At 40.5% G+C, this 19,091-nt stretch overlaps 1 protein-coding gene across 1 annotated transcript in view; it reads left to right on the top strand.

The window, feature by feature from the left end:
- onecut2 (one cut homeobox 2) overlaps positions 1 to 15,401 on the top strand; it is a 38,545-nt gene extending 23,144 nt beyond the window's left edge. The window contains exon 2 of the mRNA XM_034192569.1: positions 14,589 to 15,401. Coding sequence (XP_034048460.1) covers positions 14,589 to 14,878 — 290 coding nt within the window. The 3' untranslated portion in view covers positions 14,879 to 15,401. The remainder of the gene's footprint in view (positions 1 to 14,588) is intronic.
- The last annotated feature ends 3,690 nt before the right edge of the window (positions 15,402 to 19,091 follow it).

Genomic DNA, 19,091 nt, shown 5'->3' on the forward strand with positions numbered 1-19,091 from the left:
AGTGGCTGCCCTCTACTGTTGGTTGACAGTTGACTCTCTGGTGTTGTATTTGTGTTATGAGTGAGACGCAGAGGGAGTGTTTAGTCTGCTGTTCCATTTCCGGTCGTCTCGTGAAGCACGGTGGAGGAAATCGTCTCGGTGCATTAAGCACATAAGCAGATAGTGGCGCGCTAATGCTAAGTGCTAACATATTGAGCGTTTGTGTGCCTGTGAGTGCTGAGATCTGATGCATCAAGTGGATTTGTCCATTTCTCACATACAGTAGTAACATAAATTAGACTGATCCCCAAATCAGGACCACGGTGGAATCAGGACTGTAGATCCAATGTGGATCCAGGAACAATATACCACATAACACATCCAGATCACAAAGGTGTTTTCAAGTTGGTCTTTGAAAACTCTGTATTGGTCTTGGGTCATTTCATCTGTCCAGAACTGGTCCAAACACTGATCCTGTTCTGGAGACAGAATTGGGAGTTAAATGAACCTTTGTGGCCACTGTACCAGAATTACTAGTAATTCAGATCTTCATTGTAGGTTGTATCTTTTTATTTATTTATTTTTAATAAATTTTAAATCAAATCAATTTTATTTATATAGCGCCAAATCACAACAAACAGTTGCCCCAAGGCGCTTTATATTGTAAGGCAAGGCCATACAATAATTACGGAAAAACCCCAACGGTCAAAATGACCCCCTGTGAGCAAGCACTTGGCAACAGTGGGAAGGAAAACTCCCTTTTAACAGGAAGAAACCTCCAGCAGAACCAGGCTCAGGGAGGGGCAGTCTTCTGCTGGGACTGGTTGGGGCTGAGGGAGAGAACCAGGAAAAAGACATGCTGTGGAGGGGAGTAGAGATCAATCACTAATGATTAAATGCAGAGTGGTGCATACAGAGCAAAAAGAGAAAGAAACACTCAGTGCATCATGGGAACCCCTCAGCAGTCTAAGTCTATAGCAGCATTACTAAGGGATGGTTCAGGGTCACCTGATCCAGCCCTAACTATAAGCTTTAGCAAAAAGGAAAGTTTTAAGCCTAATCTTAAAAGTAGAGAGGGTGTCTGTCTCCCTGATCTGAATTGGGAGCTGGTTCCACAGGAGAGGAGCCTGAAAGCTGAAGGCTCTGCCTCCCATTCTACTCTTATTTTATACAACCCCAATTCCAATGAAGTTGGGGTGTTGTGTAAAATGTAAATAAAAACAGAATACTATGATTTGCAAATCCTCTTCAATCTATATTCAGTTGAATACACCACAAAGACAAGATATTTAATGTTCAAACTGATAAACTTTATTGTTTTTGTGCAAATATTTGCTCATTTTGAAATGGATGCCTGCAACATGTTTCAAAAAAAGCTGTGACAGTGGTATGTTTACCACTGTCTTAGATCACCTAGTTAGTCCAGGTCTGGACTGCAGGCAGGCCACTCTAGTACCTGCACTCTTTTACTACGAAGCCATGCTGTTGTAACACGTGCAGAATGTGGCTTGGCATTGTCTCGCTGAAATAAGCAGGGACGTCCCTGAAAAGACGTCGCTTGAATGGCAGCATGTGTTGCTCCAAAACCTGTTTGTGCCTTTCAGCATTGATGGTGCCATCACAGATGTGTAAGTTGCCCATGCCATGGGCACTAACACACCCCCATACCATCACAGATGCTGGCTTTTGAACTTTGCGCTGGTACCACTCTAGATGGTCCTTTTCCTCTTTTGTCCCGAGGACACAACGTCCATGATTTCCAAAAACAATTTGAAATGTGGACTCATCAGACCATAGCACACTTTTCCACTTTGCGTCTGTCCATTTCAAATGAGCTCGGGCCCAGAGAAGGCAGCGGTGTTTCTGAATGTTGTTGATGTATGGCTTTCGCTTTGCATGGTAGAGTTTTAACTTGCACTTGTAGTTGTAGCGAAGAACTGTCTTAACTGACCATGGTTTTCTGAAGTGTTCCTAAGCCTAAGATCCTTTAAACAATGATGTTGGTTTTTAATGCAGTGCTGCCAGAGGGATCAAAGGTCACAGGCATTCAATGCTGGTTTTCAGCCTTGGCGCTTACGTGTAGAAAATTCTGCAGATTCTCTGAATCTTTTGATTATATTATGGACTGTAGATGATGGAATCCCTAAATTCCTTGCAATTGAACATTGAGAAACATTGTTCTTGAACTGTTGGACTATTTTTTTCACACAGTTGTTCACAAAGTGGTGATCCTTGCCACATCTTTGCTTGTGAATGGCTGAGCCTTTTGGGGATGCTCCTTTTTGTACCCAATCATGACACTCACAGTTCGTGTCCTCAGTTCCCAAATGCTTACTGAGTGTTGTTAGAAGGAAAGGTGATGTAAAACAGTGGTAAAGATACCACTGTCCCAGCTTTTTTGAAATGTGTTTCAGGCATCCATTTCAAAATGAGTAAACATTTGCATAATACAATAAAGTTTATCCATTTGAACATTAAATATCTTGTCTTTGTGGTGTATTCAATTGAATATAGGTTGAAGGGGATTTGCAAATCACTGTATTCTGTTTTTATTTACATTTCACACAACGTCCCAACTTCATTGGAATTGGGGTTGTATCTTCTGTGGATGAACATGCGACAACAACAAAGAAGAATGTATCCCAAAGACCAGAAAACTGCCAAAATGTTCCTGCCAGATCCATAAGTAGTTCTGGGAAATGTTTAGTCCTGATTAGTCTGTCTGATGTTTAGTCTGTCTATGTAAGTAAAGTAAGTCCCTTCGGCTGCTCCCTTGTTTGCACTTGGGGTCGCCACAGCAAATCCAAGGTGGATCTGCATGTTGAATTGGCACAAGTTTTACGCCGGATGCCCTTCCTGACGCAACTCCACATTACATGGAGAAATGTGGCAGGGGTGGGATTTGAACCCAGAACCTTCTGAACTGAAACCAAGCGCATTAACCACTTGGCCACCACACACACACTGTAATCCATCTCCAGCATGTTTAGTCTGTCTATGTAGACAGTCAAAAACATACAGACTTTCCTGACCTGGTTGAAATCATCCAATCCAGATCAAAAACGAGAACACCACTGACATACTTTCAAACGGAACATGTCACACTTACTTGAGCAGTGATTCTACCAAAACTGACCATTTTGTGCTCAAAATGTAACTTTGGCTGACTCAGTGAAGCTTTAAAGTCTCAATGTGTTTAGGCATTTGACAGCTTGCACTCATGTGGAGGTAATTTCCTCAACTCTGTGATCCAGTCTCTACTGTTATCTGTACTTCTGCTCACACAACCAGCCTGATGTGGTCATGGCAGCATTTCTATGAGACAGTTTTGCTGCATTCACGTTTTCCGTAAGTGACAAATGGAAAACTAAATGAGAGGGTGATGGAAAAATTCCCGCCACCTCTGCCATTTTTAATATTTGCTACTGTCAAAATGTTCAACTTTTACCACTTATTGTAGCAACAAGGAAAAACCGGATGCTGTTTTATCTTTATGGAGAGGAAAAATGGACCACGAGAGATGGATTATTTAAGTGCGGACAGTTGCCTGGTTTTAAACAGGTAAATGCGAATCATTTTTGTGATATCACAGAAAGAAATTATCTGTAGAATCACAAAAAAATTACCTTTTAAACTACTATCACAGTAAGGGTTTCCTGTTTTAATATAATGCTGTGCAAAATGCTAAAATGTCTTTGCACCTTTCAATGATGTAAATGATTGTCCATGTTGATAGCATTGAAAAATGTCGCCACCTGCAATCTTCCATTGCAGATGACAGGAATTCTGCTACAAACCATCGCTGTGACAGTTTGTCTACCGCCGACATGTGAACATAACGTTACAATTATTTTTACACACTGTTATCAAAAAGAAGCTGGAGCACGCTACCCTCTTGTGGACAGAATGTATATCAGCGGTACAAACATGGGGTGAAAACACAGCTTTCACATCACAGTGATGTCACACATTAATGACATATGTCACACTGTGGATTTAAGGGTTCACTTCACAAAGTGGCTCCGCCCTGTCGGCTCATGACGGCGTGTGGACGTGACCCAATGTGGCGCCACACCAGCAATGAAGTGTGTGCAGAAGGCGACGTTACTACTTAGCGTGCACTTATTCGCTCTGCGTGTAATGGATACCCGAGCTTAAGTGGTGATGGTGCAATAAAGAAAAGATAGAGGGAGGAAGAGGAGGGGGGCAAGGAGAGAGAGAGAGAGCAGCAAGGAGACATGAAGGAAGGGAAGAAGGGTGGAGGAGATGGAGAGGCAGGACAGATAATGTAAGAGAGGAGAAAATGAAAGACTAAATGAAAGGGGGGAGAGAGAGAGAGAGAGAGAGAGAGAGAGAGAGAGAGAGAGAGAGAGAGAGAGAGAGAGTCGGCCAAAGAGAAAATGAGAAATCACAAGATGAAACTGGTGATGGATGAGACAGAAAAGAAGATGATGCAAAAATGAACAATAATGAGAGAAAGAAAGAAGGGATGAAAGGAAGAAATAAAAAGAAATGTACGAGAGAAAGAATGAATGAAAGGAAGAAATACAAATGAGAAAGAAATAAAAAAACAAAAAAAGCAGATTAAATGTCTTTTCTGTATTATATCACTTCTTTTTCTCATCCTCCCTTTCTCTTCCTCTTTTCTCATCATTATCATGTAATTTTTCATTCAAACATTTTATTTTTTCTCATGCTCTGTATTTCATTTATAATTCAGACATCACTTCATGTTAAATTCTCTTAATCTTTCTGTCTTCTTTTCACTGCCTTCATCCCTCATTTATTTGCTACATTTCATCATTCCTTTCTCTTTCCTCACTCTGTTTTCCCCTCTCACTCACTCGTTCATATGTCTGAAATTGTTGCTTCAGTGAAAGGTCGCTGTGATGTTTTGTTTCGTGCTGAGCATCTTGAAGATAAAAACACCTGGAAAAAAATATATTTTTAAATTTTCTGTTGTTTTTTTTTAAACAACCTTTATGGTGTCGCCATGAGATTTTTAACACTGTGTTTAGCAGCTAACTGTGAATTAAAGGCGAAAATTACTGAAAATTTTTCAGAAAAAGTCAAAATATGCAAAGAAGTCATCAACATGGTCTGAAGTGTTCAATAGGGGGCGATATACACAATGCCATACTTACAAAAAGAAGAAGAAGAACAGCCTACCGACCATACTCTCACAAACGCCACTAGCTTAGCTTATAGCAAGCTAAAAGTGGGCGCTCTCGTTTTGGCTAAACAACTATACAGTTTTTGTATATTCTGTATTAGTATGCGCCCGCGGCCGACGTGCTTGATGAATTCTTGCGCAAAAAGTAGTTCCCAAACAATGCTGTATTTGAGATGACAGTTCGTTTTCATGGGTAACATAAACATCAGGAGTATATTTGGCACAAGTATCTTGTGTGTTTTTACGCCTAAATGATTGTAAGTCAATATACTTACACTCATCCAGCAGCATCTTGTCATGTCAGCAAATTCAGTGCTGGGTCAGGCGAAAGTAGTCCGGTGATCTGTCCCACAATGCCAAAATAACAGAGATGATGTCGCTCCAACGAGAGCGGCACGCTGAGCAGGTGCCTACTGACTTCAGCAGAATAAAAAAAGAGAAAACACTGTGTCACGTGCCTGCCATCATATTATAATAGCATTTGCGCCGATTACAAATGGATCAGAAAAGTCCGCAACTTTACAGCACAAAGTCAATAAAAGAGGAAAATGTACAGCTTACCTTTGATCTGGAGGTGATGATTGTAGAAAAAAGCTCGAGGGTCAAATTACTCCAGAACAAAGCATAATCCAGAGACGGAGAACTTTAAACTGTTACGCATGTCACTGTATGACACAGAGCTGCATAAATCAGAGTTAAATGAATTAAATAAGTTGTCAGAAATTGTAAATTTATGTAAATTTGATAGCTATTTTCTATTTATTTTGATAGTACCTGTACCTGGATGTGTTGCTGTATGTGGTTAAATGATTTAACAAAATGCTGAAAACATTAAAGGTTCATTCAGTGCTTCACTGCAGTTGGAACCAAAATGGTGCCGTGTTCTGAGTTGACGCCACTCTCTCTATCAAGGCACACTAATGGAGTCAATTATGATTGCCACATTTATGATTTTTAAGTTTGGTTTGAATTGTGTATTTTGTCTTGTAGCGTTGTGACGAGGCGACGTGGACAGAACCAGAATGTTTCTTCTTGTTTCCTGCTGCCGTCGTTTGACTTAGGGACATGTTTCGTAACACACTGATTAGGAAACCCGACTTATTGATCCTATTGATCGGGAACCCATCTGAGGACAGAGGCCTGATTAAATCACTCAAGCATCTTTGTCCACTGACACAACACAATTACTCGCTTCGTACATGGACATTTATAAAAGCCTTCTTGAATTGTTTTAAAATTTTATCTGAAACTACAGTAAGAAAAATACAGTATTTTACATCTAATAACAGTTACAGAAGAAAGATTTTATATTTTGTTGTGAAAACAAGATTTAAAAAAATAGTTTGCATGGTGAGATATTTCTGTATTTTGTCAGTTTATTGTGATTTAATGCATATCATTTTTATACTAAATATCCCCTAGTTTGTTGTTGGTCTATGAAATGAATCTAAAATTAAACAAAGGAGCATTTGACTGTGTGTCTGCCAAAAGACATTAATTATTATTATTATTATTATTAATAATAATAATAAAGATGCTAATATTATTATTATCATCATCATTATTGCTATTATTATTATCTTAGTGATTAATCTGTGGGTCCGGAAATTAATTATCACGTTATTTTGCATTACAGTATTCTTCTTATTTGTGCTATTAAGTGGGGAAAATGAAATAGATAAAAATGCCTAAAACTGGAGACTCGTTTGTGTGCTCGCCTCAGTCTGGATCCTGATTGGTGCTTTTGTCTTGGACGTTTAATGTTTAAATACAGCTGAAATGCATTTGATTGCTCTTAGCTGGAAAGTCAATAAGAAACATTCCAAAACATCACTGTAGTGGAAGCTCGAACGGGTTCTGTCCAGTTTAGAGTTTGTTTCCAGTCATGTGAGTTTTCCAGTCCAGTCTGACCGACGATCTCGTTAGTGTTTATGACGTAAGACTATTCAAAGTAAACACTGCATTAACAGATCAACACTGCCCCCTGTCAGTGACAGGCTGTAATTACAGCAAACATTTACTTTGTAACAATACTACTACTACTACTACTACTAATAATAATGCTGATTCAATTCCAAAATATATAAACAGCACATGACAGAGCAAAAAGTCAAATTTTCATTTAAATTTGTCATATTGTGCAAACTCTTTTTCACTCCTCATGCCAAACAAAATCACACACATAAGCATGCTTGTTTGTGCATGCACGTGTGTGTGTGTGTGTATCACACTTAAAATGAACCACAGGAGATGTGTAACACTTCAGATTAACTCCAGACCTTTTATCTGCTCACGTCAATCAAATAATGAGGGATGAGTGCACCTGCACAGGACACAGTGAATCAGATAATGCCCAATTACTTTTGGTCTCCTCACAAAAATGTGATTCATTAAAGTGGACTATTTGAGCTCATGTTCACTATTCTATTTCAAATAGAACAAAACCTGTGTCCAAATATATATGGACTAAATGAGGTCCCAGCACATGAGCTTTGCTTTGAGTCTGAACTTGACTCTTACTGATCAGTCAGCCTGTGACCAGTGCCAACTTAATTCACAGAGGGAATAGAATCAAACACACCAAGGCCTAATGTGAATGTGAGGCATAATTGTAAAGCTCTTTGAGCATCTGACACAGATGGAAAAGTGCTATATAAATGCAGTCCATTTACTTTGGTATAGTACCTGTAAATAATCGGTTTTCTTGCCAGTTTTCTTCAGACAAGTCAGGGGATGGATACATAAACATTTTCAAGTCACTGAATATGTCTTGGACTTTATTTACATCAGTTATGAAGAAAACAAACAGTATGGCACTGTGGTAAATCTGTGTGGAGTAGACAGTTCTCAAAAACTGAGTGACTGTACAGGAAGATGAAGAGTGAGGAAAGCCACCAAGACACCCAGACAACCCAGAAGAAGTTGTAGGGTTTTCTGCTTGTGATTGGTGAAATTGTGCATAGTGCATGTTTTGCATTTTATATCCCCAGTTATACAGCTGCATGATGAAGTGGTATAAAGGAGGGTTTTCTTTCACCAAAACATAAAATCTAGGCTTGTGTCTCAGATTGTAGCTGAATTTTGACGTCTTGTTTTTAAGAAAATCCTCCTCTGTGCCTCCTCTAATGACATATGAATACAGAATTTGAGTTTTTCAAAAATCTGTGGTCTCTCTACTATGCATCATGTGACTCGTGACTTGATAAAATAGTAGGAGTCTCCCACAGAAGACAGGCTGGATTAGTGGGTGTGTTCCACAAGGCACAGATGTGATCAGTGGGCCTGTCTGAGGTGTGGACTTTTGTAACGTGCGTTTTTGGTTTAAAATGTCTTTATAGTCAGAAAGATTATAAATTCACACACAATGAATTCTGGGACAATTTTCAAAACATTTTGTGATCATTTTGATGGACAGACTAAAGGTTGGAGAATAACATTTGGCCCAACAGATAAAATTATCCCACAGAATTTACACATTTAAACATTTGTAGGTTGTGGAAAAGGGAAAGTCTGGACGTGTCCTGAAGTTAGATATTGGTAAAGAAGTGAGTGAAGTGATTAAGACAGAGACAGATAGGAAGACTGAGACACATAAAACATACGCATGATTACAGACAGGATGTGGCCATTATAAGATGGAGACACTTGGCAAGAGTGGTCATTAGTTTGAGACCACACAGCTCCTCAGACCTAGCCCGGAATGATCCAGCTGTTAAAAAACCTGATCCGAGACACGAGACAAAACATACAAACATATGTGTGGACAATAAAAATGTGACTCGGGCATCATATTTAATCAAATCTTGCCAGTCTGATGTTTGATTAGTTTTTTGTTTTTTTTTGCGTCTAAGGGCTGCATCGGGCCGGTATCAGATAAGAACCATTCACATAGAACCAGCTTGGTGGACTTCCTTTGTGTTTGTTGTGATGTTGGGGCTGACCCACACTGTCTCACAGTTTGGATCCATCGCTGGGTTTTATTTCATCAGCTCTGTGAGGGAACACTCAGGTAGCCCAACAACCGGCTCAATTGGGCCAGATACTGGCCTCCATTTTGGTGTGAGATTTCCCGCTCCTAAAATAGAAACTAAAGCACTGTGCTTGTAGAGCACAAACCTCCACCAACACTACTTTCCAATTTTCCAATCCACAAATTTTTACGTTGGAAAAAATGTTCAAGGTCAAAGTCCTGTTAGAATTGGCTTTTCATAAGCAAAATTACTCATCTCACTCTCACTCATCTTCAACTGCTTATCCGGAATCGGGTCGCGGGGCAACATCTCCAGCAGAGGACCCCAAACTTCCCTTTCCCAGGCCACATTTGCCACATCTGACTGGGGTATACCTAGACGTTCCCAGGCTAGTGTGGAGATATAATCTCTCCACCTAGTCCTGGGTCTTCCCCAGGGTCTCCTCCCAGATGGATATGTCTGAAACACCTCCCTAGGGAGGCGCCCAGGGGGCACCTTACCAGATGCCCAAACCACCTCAGCTGGCTCCTTTCATTGCAAAGGAGCAGAGGCTCTACTCCGAGCTCCTCACATATGACCGAGCGTCTCCCCTTATCACTAAGGGAGACACCAGCCACCCTCCTGAGGAAACCCATTTCGGCTGATTGTACCCGCAATCTAGTCCTTTCAGTCATGACACAATCTTCATGACCATAGGTGAGAGTAGGAACGAAGACTGACCAGTAGATCGAGAGCTTCGTCTTTTGACTCAGCTCCCTTTTTGTCACAACAGTACGGTAGAGCGAATGCAATACCGCCCCTGCTGCTGCCAATTCTCCAGCCAGTCTCACGCTCCATTGTCCACTCACTTGTAAACAAGTCCCGGAAGTACTTGAACTCCTTCACTTGGGGCAAGACCGCATTCCCTACCTGGAGTAGGTAATCCATCAGTTTGCTGCTGAGAACCATGGCCTGCTTATCAGGATATGAATTCTCTGTAAAAATTTCATAATGATATATAAAAATAATGGGTTCCAGGTTGTTCACAAACAAATAAACAGGGCTGAAAACATAACCTCCTCCAACTTCATTGGCAGAGGAAATCACATGTACATAAGCATTCACAGCCTTGAGATTTTTTTACAGCTTAATTGGAGTCCACCTGGGGTAAATTCAGTTGTCTACATATAAGGTCCCACAGTTGACTGTGCATGTCAGAGCACAAACCAAGCATGAAGTCAAAGGAATTGTCTGTAGACCTCTGAGACAGGGTTGTCTCTAGACACAAATCTGGGGAATGGTACAGAAACATTTCTACTGCTTTGAGCACAGTGGCCTCCATCATCCATAAATGGAACAAGTTTGGATCCACCAGGACTCTTCCTAAAGCTGGCCACACATCTAAACTGAGTGATCAGGGAGAAGGGCCTTAGTCAGGGAGGTGCGCAAGAACAGATGATCACTGTCAGAGCACCAGCGTTCCTCTGTGGAGAGAGGACAACCTTCCAGAAGGACAATCATCTCCGTAGCAATCCACCAATCAGACCTGTATGGCCAGATGGAAGCCACATAGTAAAAGGCACATGGCAGCCCACCTGGAGTTTGCCAAAAAGGCACCTGAAAGCCTCTCAGACCATGAGAAATAAAATTCTCTGATCTGATGAGACAAAGACTAAGCTCTTTGGTGTGAAATCCAGGCATCATGTTTGGAGGAAACCAGGCACCATCCCTACAGTGAAGCATGGTGGTGGCAGCATCATGCTGTGGGGATGTTTCTCTAGACTAGTCAGGATTGAGGGGAAGATGAATGCAGCAAAGTACATATACATCCTGGATGAAAACCTGCTCCAGAGCACTCTTGACCTCAGAATGGGTGATGGTGCATCTTTCAGCAGGACAATGACCCTAAACACACAGCCAAGATATCAAAGGAGTGGCTTCAGGACAACTCTGTGAATATCCTTTAGTGGCCCAGCCAGAGCCCAGACTTGAATCTGATTAATGGAGAGATCTGAAAATGGCTGTGCACCGACGCCAGGAGGAATGGGAAAAACTGTCCAAAGATAGGTGCAGCAAGCTTGTGGCATCATATTCAAGAAGACTTGAGGTTGTAATTACTGCTAAAGATGCATCAACAAAGTATTGAACAAAGGGTGTGAATTCTTATGTACGTGTGATTTCTTAGTTTTAGTACATTTGCAAAGATTTCATAAAAACCCTTTTCATGTTATTACTGTGGGGTGTTGTAAGTAGAAGTTTGAGGAGAAAAATTAATTTACTCCATTTTAGAATAAGGCTGTAACATAACAAAATGTGGAAAAAGTGAAGCGCTGTGAATACTTTCCGGATGCACTGTATTTAGGCTTCATTTACACTTTTTGTTTGAGGTGTATGACCTGCTTTTTTTTCTTTATCATTATGAGTCTATCCATCTTGCATTTTATGTGTCACTAGCTGGGGTACCTGGCGCTGCCCGGGTTAACCTGTTTTAGACATAAGCCAAATGCCAATCATTTGAATCAAAACAATTGCCCAACATTTGTTTTTGTAATGCTGATGTCTTATAAATATAATAGTTAATGGACTCCTCAAACTAAGTGGAAATACTTGGTTAAAAGACAAACACATTTTTTGCAATCAAATTTATAATAAAATTGCACACAAATGTAGGTAACAGTAAATGTAAATATCAATGAATCAAAATTGAGGTAGTGGTGTATTTCACTGTTTTTACATTGCAATTTTACAAACATAAAATGAATGTATTCAGACAGGAAGGCAAACTGGGTTGTACATAACAGTCAGGTGCTTAACAGTTGAGAACATAAAGTAGCTGTAGGAAGGGATTAAATAAACAGAGATGGCCAACACATATACAGGGCTGGAAATTTGAATCTGCCTGGTCATACCCACAGCCTCAGCCTATGCATGTTGTTGTTTTGCTGAGTGTGTTGTGGCTGTGCTGTGCTGAGTGTGCTGTAGAAAGGGATTAAATAAACAGAGATGGCCAACACATATACAGGGCTGGAAATTTGAATCCCACAGCCGGCTATTTTGGGGGTAATTTTCAGTTCAACTTTAAAAAAAAATGGTACCAGTTTGTTCCCCATGTCATGATTCAGAATATACACTTAACAAAAATATAAACGCAACACTTTTGGTTTTGCTCCCATTTTGTATGAGATGAACTCAAAGATCTAAAACTTTTTCCACATACACAATATCACCATTTCCCTCAAATATTGTTCACAAACCAGTCTAAATCTGTGATAGTGAGCACTTCTCCTTTGCTGAGATAATCCATCCCACCTCACAGGTGTGCCATATCAAGATGCTGATTAGACACCATGATTAGTGCACAGGTGTGCCTTAGACTGCCCACAATAAAAGACCACTCTGAAAGGTGCAGTTTTATCACACAGCACAATGCCACAGATGTCGCAAGATTTGAGGGAGCTTGCAATTGGCATGCTGACAGCAGGAATGTCAACCAGAACTGTTGCTCGTGTATTGAATGTTCATTTCTCTACCATAAGCTGTCCCCAAAGGCGTTTCAGAGAATTTGGCAGTACATCCAACCAGCCTCACAACCGCAGACCACGTGTAACCACACCAGCCCAGGACCTCCACATCCAGCATGTTCACCTCCAAGATCGTCTGAGACCAGCCACTCCGACAGCTGCTGAAACAATCGGTTTGCATAACCAAAGAATTTCTGCACAAACTGTCAGAAACCGTCTCAGGGAAGCTCATCTGCATGCTCATCGTCCTCATCGGGGTCTCGACCTGACTCCAGTTCGTCGTTGTAACCAACTTGGGTGGGCAAATGCTCACATTCGCTGGCGTTTGGCTTGTTGGAGAGGTGTTCTCTTCACGGATGAATCCCGGTTCACACTGTTCAGGGCAGATGGCAGACAGCGTGTGTGGCGTCGTGTGGGTGAGCGGTTTTCTGATGTCAGTGTTGTGGATCGAGTGGCCCATGGTGGCGGTGGAGTTATGGTATGGGCAGGCGTCTGTTATGGACGAAGAACACAGGTGCATTTTATTGATGGCATTTTGAATGCACAGAGATACCGTGACGAGATCCTGAGGCCCATTGTTGTGCCAACATCCAAGAACATCACCTCATGTTGCAGCAGGATAATGCACGGCCCCATGTTGCAAGGATCTGTACACAATTCTTGGAAGCTGAAAATGTCCCAGTTCTTGCATGGCCGGCATACTCACCGGACATGTCACCCATTGAGCATGTTTGGGATGCTCTGGACCGACGTATACGACAGCGTGTACCAGTTCCTGCCAATATCCAGCAACTTCGCACAGCCATTGAAGAGGAGTGGACCAACATTCCACAGGCCACAATTGACAACCTGATCAACTCTATGCGAAGGAGATGTGTTGCACTGCATGAGGCAAATGGTGGTCATACCAGATACTGACTGGTATCCCCCCCCAATAAAACAAAACTGCACCTTTCAGAGTGGCCTTTTATTGTGGACAGTCTAAGGCACACCTGTGCACTAATCATGGTGTCTAATCAGCATCTTGATATGGCACACCTGTGAGGTGGGATGGATTATCTCAGCAAAGGAGAAGTGCTCACTATCACAGATTTAGACTGGTTTGTGAACAATATTTGAGGGAAATGGTGATATTGTGTATGTGGAAAAAGTTTTAGATCTTTGAGTTCATCTCATACAAAATGGGAGCAAAACCAAAAGTGTTGCGTTTATATTCTTGTTGAGTGTATATAGTTTTTAGGGCTACATATTATAGTTTGGGAGTTTATCGCACATGGTACACTGTATGGTCTTACATAAATGGCTATTTTTGGGGTAATTTTCAGTTCAACTTTTTAAAAAATGGTACCAGTTTGTTCCCCATGTCATGAGGATTCAGAATATATATAGTTTTTAGGGCTACATATCATAGTTTGGGAGTTTATCCCGGACAGACCGACAGACAGACAGACAGACGTAGCCCTTTATGTATATAGATTTATCTGTGCGAAGAATGCTGCTCTCCCCTCACAGTGGCTCTGATCCCCCAATCTGGAGGATGCCAACCAGGTTTTGAGCCTCAGTCTCGGTCCGGCTGGAGGATAAAAATCCCATTGGAAGGTTTCAGTTTCAGGTTCAGGTTTCAGCATAGAGTGAAGTCCTCATAAAGGCTAACAGCACAGTATCTAGCATCAGCTCTAGTGAAGACGCGATCAACAGATTCTGTTTTCCTCATTTAATTATCATGGTTTACCTACACAGTAAACTCACAAGTGGTAAGTTGGTGGTAAATATGTTAATATTAATATATTAATATGTTAATATGGTCCTACTCTGGCCAGAGTAGGACCATATGTACACTGGTAGTGTTAATTTAACACTGTCATTTTGTTTTACACTGGTGAATTTACTGTGTACCCTACAGAGGGCACCATTGTAAAATATAAAAATGGTCTTTGTTAATCTCTCTCTCTCCACCCAACACAGCATGCAAGAGGAAGGAGCAGGATACAGCCAAAGAGCGCAACAACGTGCCCAAAAAGTCGCGGTTGGTCTTCACAGATTTGCAGCGACGCACCCTGCTAGCCATCTTCAAGGAGAACAAGCGGCCATCCAAAGAAATGCAGCTCACCATCTCACAGCAGCTGGGGCTCGAACTCACAACCGTCAGCAACTTCTTCATGAACGCCCGCCGCCGCAGCCTGGACAAATGGACAGATGACGGCGCGAGCCCTGGTGCCCAGTCGTCAGTGTCCAGCACTTGTACCAAAGCATGATAACGGGGTAGCATTTGGGTCGGGTGGGTGAGGGATGGGTTGAGGATTTCGGGCCAAAGTTTGGTTCACCCAGTGGAGGCAAAGAGGAGCCGCCAGAGTGAAGAGGAATAACAAACTTTTTATAATTTTTTTTTTTTTTTTTAAGGAAACAAACGGAGAGGGGCTGCTCACTGCAACAACCTGTTTTTAGCCAAAACGCCTTTTTTCTAATTCACAGTAATCCATAGTGAAGCTGAAGGGTAAACTGGTCTTTAAACATGCAAGATGTTACACTGGTAGACATTCTGAAGACAGTAAGATGACGCAGTCAAACAAATACCAAAGATTAGAGGAGGATGAAAGTTTTCTATTATGCAATATAAGCTAGCGACTGAGCAACCAAAAAACAAAATAACAACGAAAGCTTACAACTGCAGAATGAACAGAAAGCTTTAACGCTCAAAGATCCAAAGAGCAGACAGGCGGTTTGGTTTGAAGTCTTCTGTGTCTAGAATACAAGTGGATGAGATTGCACAGCCAAATTTTTAAAATCACGACAAATTATTTCCGATTTTTAGCTGGAGGACAGTTTGTTCAGACGGGTTTCTTAGGCTGTGCACAAAATCTACACTGAACAATTATCAAAAAAAATATTTTACTAAATAAATTCAATTAAAACCAAATTATTTCCGATTTTTAGCTGGAGGACAGTTTGTTCAGACGGGTTTCTTAGGCTGTGCACAAAATCTACACTGAACAATTATCAAAAAAATATTTTGCTAAATAAATTCAATTAAAAACTTTGCATCACTTGCCAATGCTAGAACCATGTGATTATGTTCCAGAAAAATAGATGTTTTTTTGTGTTTACAATTTGTAAAGTTCATTTAGAAATCACATTAAATGATTCAAATTTTGATTGTTTCTAAAATCAACTTTTACCTCCCTCAAAAACATATTATCCTTTGATGTACTATTGATGTTATTTTATTACTTATTAAAAAAATTGTTTGAAATATTTCAGTCAGTAAAACTGTTTATTGATTAAAAAAAAAAGGTTAGAAACAAGCAATTTGGCTGTGTGGTGTCAAAAAAAATAGTATTAAAATTCAAGTTGCTTTTCCTCAAACAGCAGAACTTAAGAATTTGATTCTCATTTTTGTAGCTGAATTCAATCACAGATGTGTGATATAGTCTCAAAATATCAACAATACCAAAAAAAGGGGAAAATGGAAAGATTTCACTCGTTAAGCAGGATGGTGATGTTTAGTAAACGGACGGCTAAATATGCAAGCACAAACATACAGGCCAAACCAAAAACACTCACCGAGACAGAGTTCAGAGTTTGAAATGACAGCTACAGTTATACACTTTGCCAGAAACACATCTGTTTGTGAGCACAATCGAAAGCACATTTACTTTGCAATAGAACCGGGTTGTTCCGCTGCGCCGAGTGGTCTTCACATCTTAGAAAACTCAGGATGCCATTTTTCTAAACAGTGGCTGAAAACCATTCGGCATTTGTCTGTAATAAACACACACACACAAAAACAACAGCTGCTTAACAAGTACACACGACTTCCTGAAGTCCGTAAGTCAGGTTCCAGTCGGCCCGACTAATGTTGCCTAATAAACCAAAGCTCAGCTTTAGTTTACCCTCGCTTCAGTCATCTGTCGTTGCTATCACCATGGTAACATCCATCAGGCAGGTCCTTTCCATTTAGCATTTTAGCATTAGCACAATCGCTGCTCTCTAACCAAACACTCTCTGCAAACGGCTGTAAATTTGTGCTGATTTTCACAGTATCAACTTAAAATTTCACAAAAACGTTTTGTGGCGTTATGTGGTAGATTTTTGGTGAACTTAAGATTTGATGTCAAATTTATGTTCCCATCTCTCTGATGTGTTTGAGCAATGTCAGAAATTTCAGAGTATTTGAATACATAAACAGAACATTAAGAAAATCAGTTCCAAAACCTTCCACATCCAGTGGACATCACCTTTAATGGTGTTTGGTTTTGTCCGTGACTTAGAATGAAACCAGCGACATTTAAAACTACATTCAGCGACTTTGAGCACCAGTGCTAATTTATTGAGTCTCCTCCCTTCAGCATTTTGTAAAATTAGCTTTAAAAGCACCAAAAATGACAATAGCGTTGTTGTCATGTTGTCATGAGACACATGTCCGATTTTAGTCATTAAAACCTAAACCTGGGTGTCGATATCCAGAGACGGATGTTTCTCCACTGATCCTTGAAGTAGAAAACAAATCTTGGGCTTTGGCGTCATGCCACCCGTCATGCTGCTGAGATGCATTTTTTGGAAGCCTCCATCTCTGTACCAGATACACCCAGAACCAGTGATCCATTAGAACCTGTGGAGGACAAACTGCCAAGCGGATCAGGGCCTTTGTAATAGTTAAAGAGGACAATCTAAAGACGATGCCTGGCAGTTCCGCCTCTTTCAGAGCTAGTGGAAAACTGGTAACCAGAAAGAACAAGTCACCTGAAGAACCCGAAGGTCCAAAATACTGAATATTAAGGTTCTAGAACATCTCAGTCAACCATGATCATTTTGGTTCTTTGCTACTTTGAGAATCTGAGATAATCAAAATCGTATTTTTAGTTGATGTTAGAGGGGAAAAAGTCTAAACATATGACATAAGTCAAAATGTGAGAGTTTGTTTTCTTTGTAGAGAATCAAACACTCAGTGGAAAAGTTAAATGGTAGTGAGAGAACTCCAACATCCATATTACGTATATCCAAACCCGTCAGCACCTCCTGGATTTTACTTTCAGATGTTACACAACGTAAATACAAACTGCCATCACTTCATCCGTCATTTCTCACTGAAGCTACAAAAAACAAAAAGCAAAACCAAAGGTGTCAGTCAGCAGCCCCTGGTCCTCAGAAAGCCCGGATCTGTTCCGAGCCGGGTCCCAGGCAAGCCAAAGGCTCTAAGAACGATTTTAAAAAGACATGAGACTTTTTCTATTTATTGACAAATTGAAACCAAAGATAACCTTTTTGTGCACCTAACTGTTCCAACAAATGGGGAAAAACCCCAACCATCCAACGATGGAAGAGAAGTATTAAAAAAACTGGTTGTGACGATGTCGAAGACTGAGGACGAGAAACATGAGGAACTGATGGAAGGACGACATCACAGGAGAAGCGGCTTCATCCTGCCTGAAAAAGGCAGAATTTAAGGGGAAGCAGCTCTGGACTGGAAAGGATAAAACCACACAGCAAGGAGGGAAGGAAAGAAGGAAGGAAGGAAGTGTTCAGGCTTCCTGTTTCTTCCCTCTGACCCCCCAAAAAAGGCAGAAAATTAATTTTTCTCTCACAGTTGAAGAGCGTCTTTAACGTGTGCCTATGCAGTTTTTCAAAGTTAAAAAACGGTTAAAAGAACAACAGAAACCTCATCAGCTACCAAACCAAAGATTCACCGTAAAGTCCCGTAGCAGCTGCCCTCCCCCCAAAAGAGAAAACCTGTGAGATCATCAATCTGTCTAAATCATTTCATGAGCGGTAGGCTAACAGAGCGTTTCTGTAATCTGTCATTTTATTTAGCATTGTGCCACCCTTTTGATTTGCTGCCTCTTAACATAATAGTATTTTTTAAAGCACACATTTATGGGTTAGCATGAAAACCAAAAAAAACCCAAAACAAAACACTGTTCTTATTCCCTTCTTAAATTCAACTAGAATTTTATTCAGACTCGACAGAATAGCACTTATTTTCTCAGCATGTAAATGAACACAAGTTTGTTTGTTTTTCCAACAAAATTAGATGTTTACATATTAGTATGTCTGCTAACATCAAACCAGTTCCATTTGTTTTAGTTTATTAGCATGTAATCAGGGTGAGTAATCCTTAACTTTTAAAAGGGTCATTTTTTTCCCAATAAAAATTAGATTTTATTTAATTATTTATTTTTGTACCATGTCATCTAATGAACTTTGACATCTTAGCTTGAAAGTTAAGCGAATTATTAATTTCTGACAGTAGTCATACATTCAGGTCTACACAATATTTTCACGTTGGTTTTTGGAAATTGTTATTTTAATTAATTTCTTATGTCGTGTTTCCACAATGTTGCTGATGATCAGGCTCATTTCCTGTTCCGGTCATGTGGGGAAAAAACAAACAAACAAAATCAACAACAACCAAAGAAACAAAAACATGCGACATATGGAACAAACCCAAGATTATCTCCCGTACAAACTGTC

Source organism: Thalassophryne amazonica, chromosome 17, assembly GCF_902500255.1.
Source record: "Thalassophryne amazonica chromosome 17, fThaAma1.1, whole genome shotgun sequence".
NCBI classification, from domain to species: Eukaryota; Metazoa; Chordata; class Actinopteri; order Batrachoidiformes; family Batrachoididae; genus Thalassophryne; species Thalassophryne amazonica.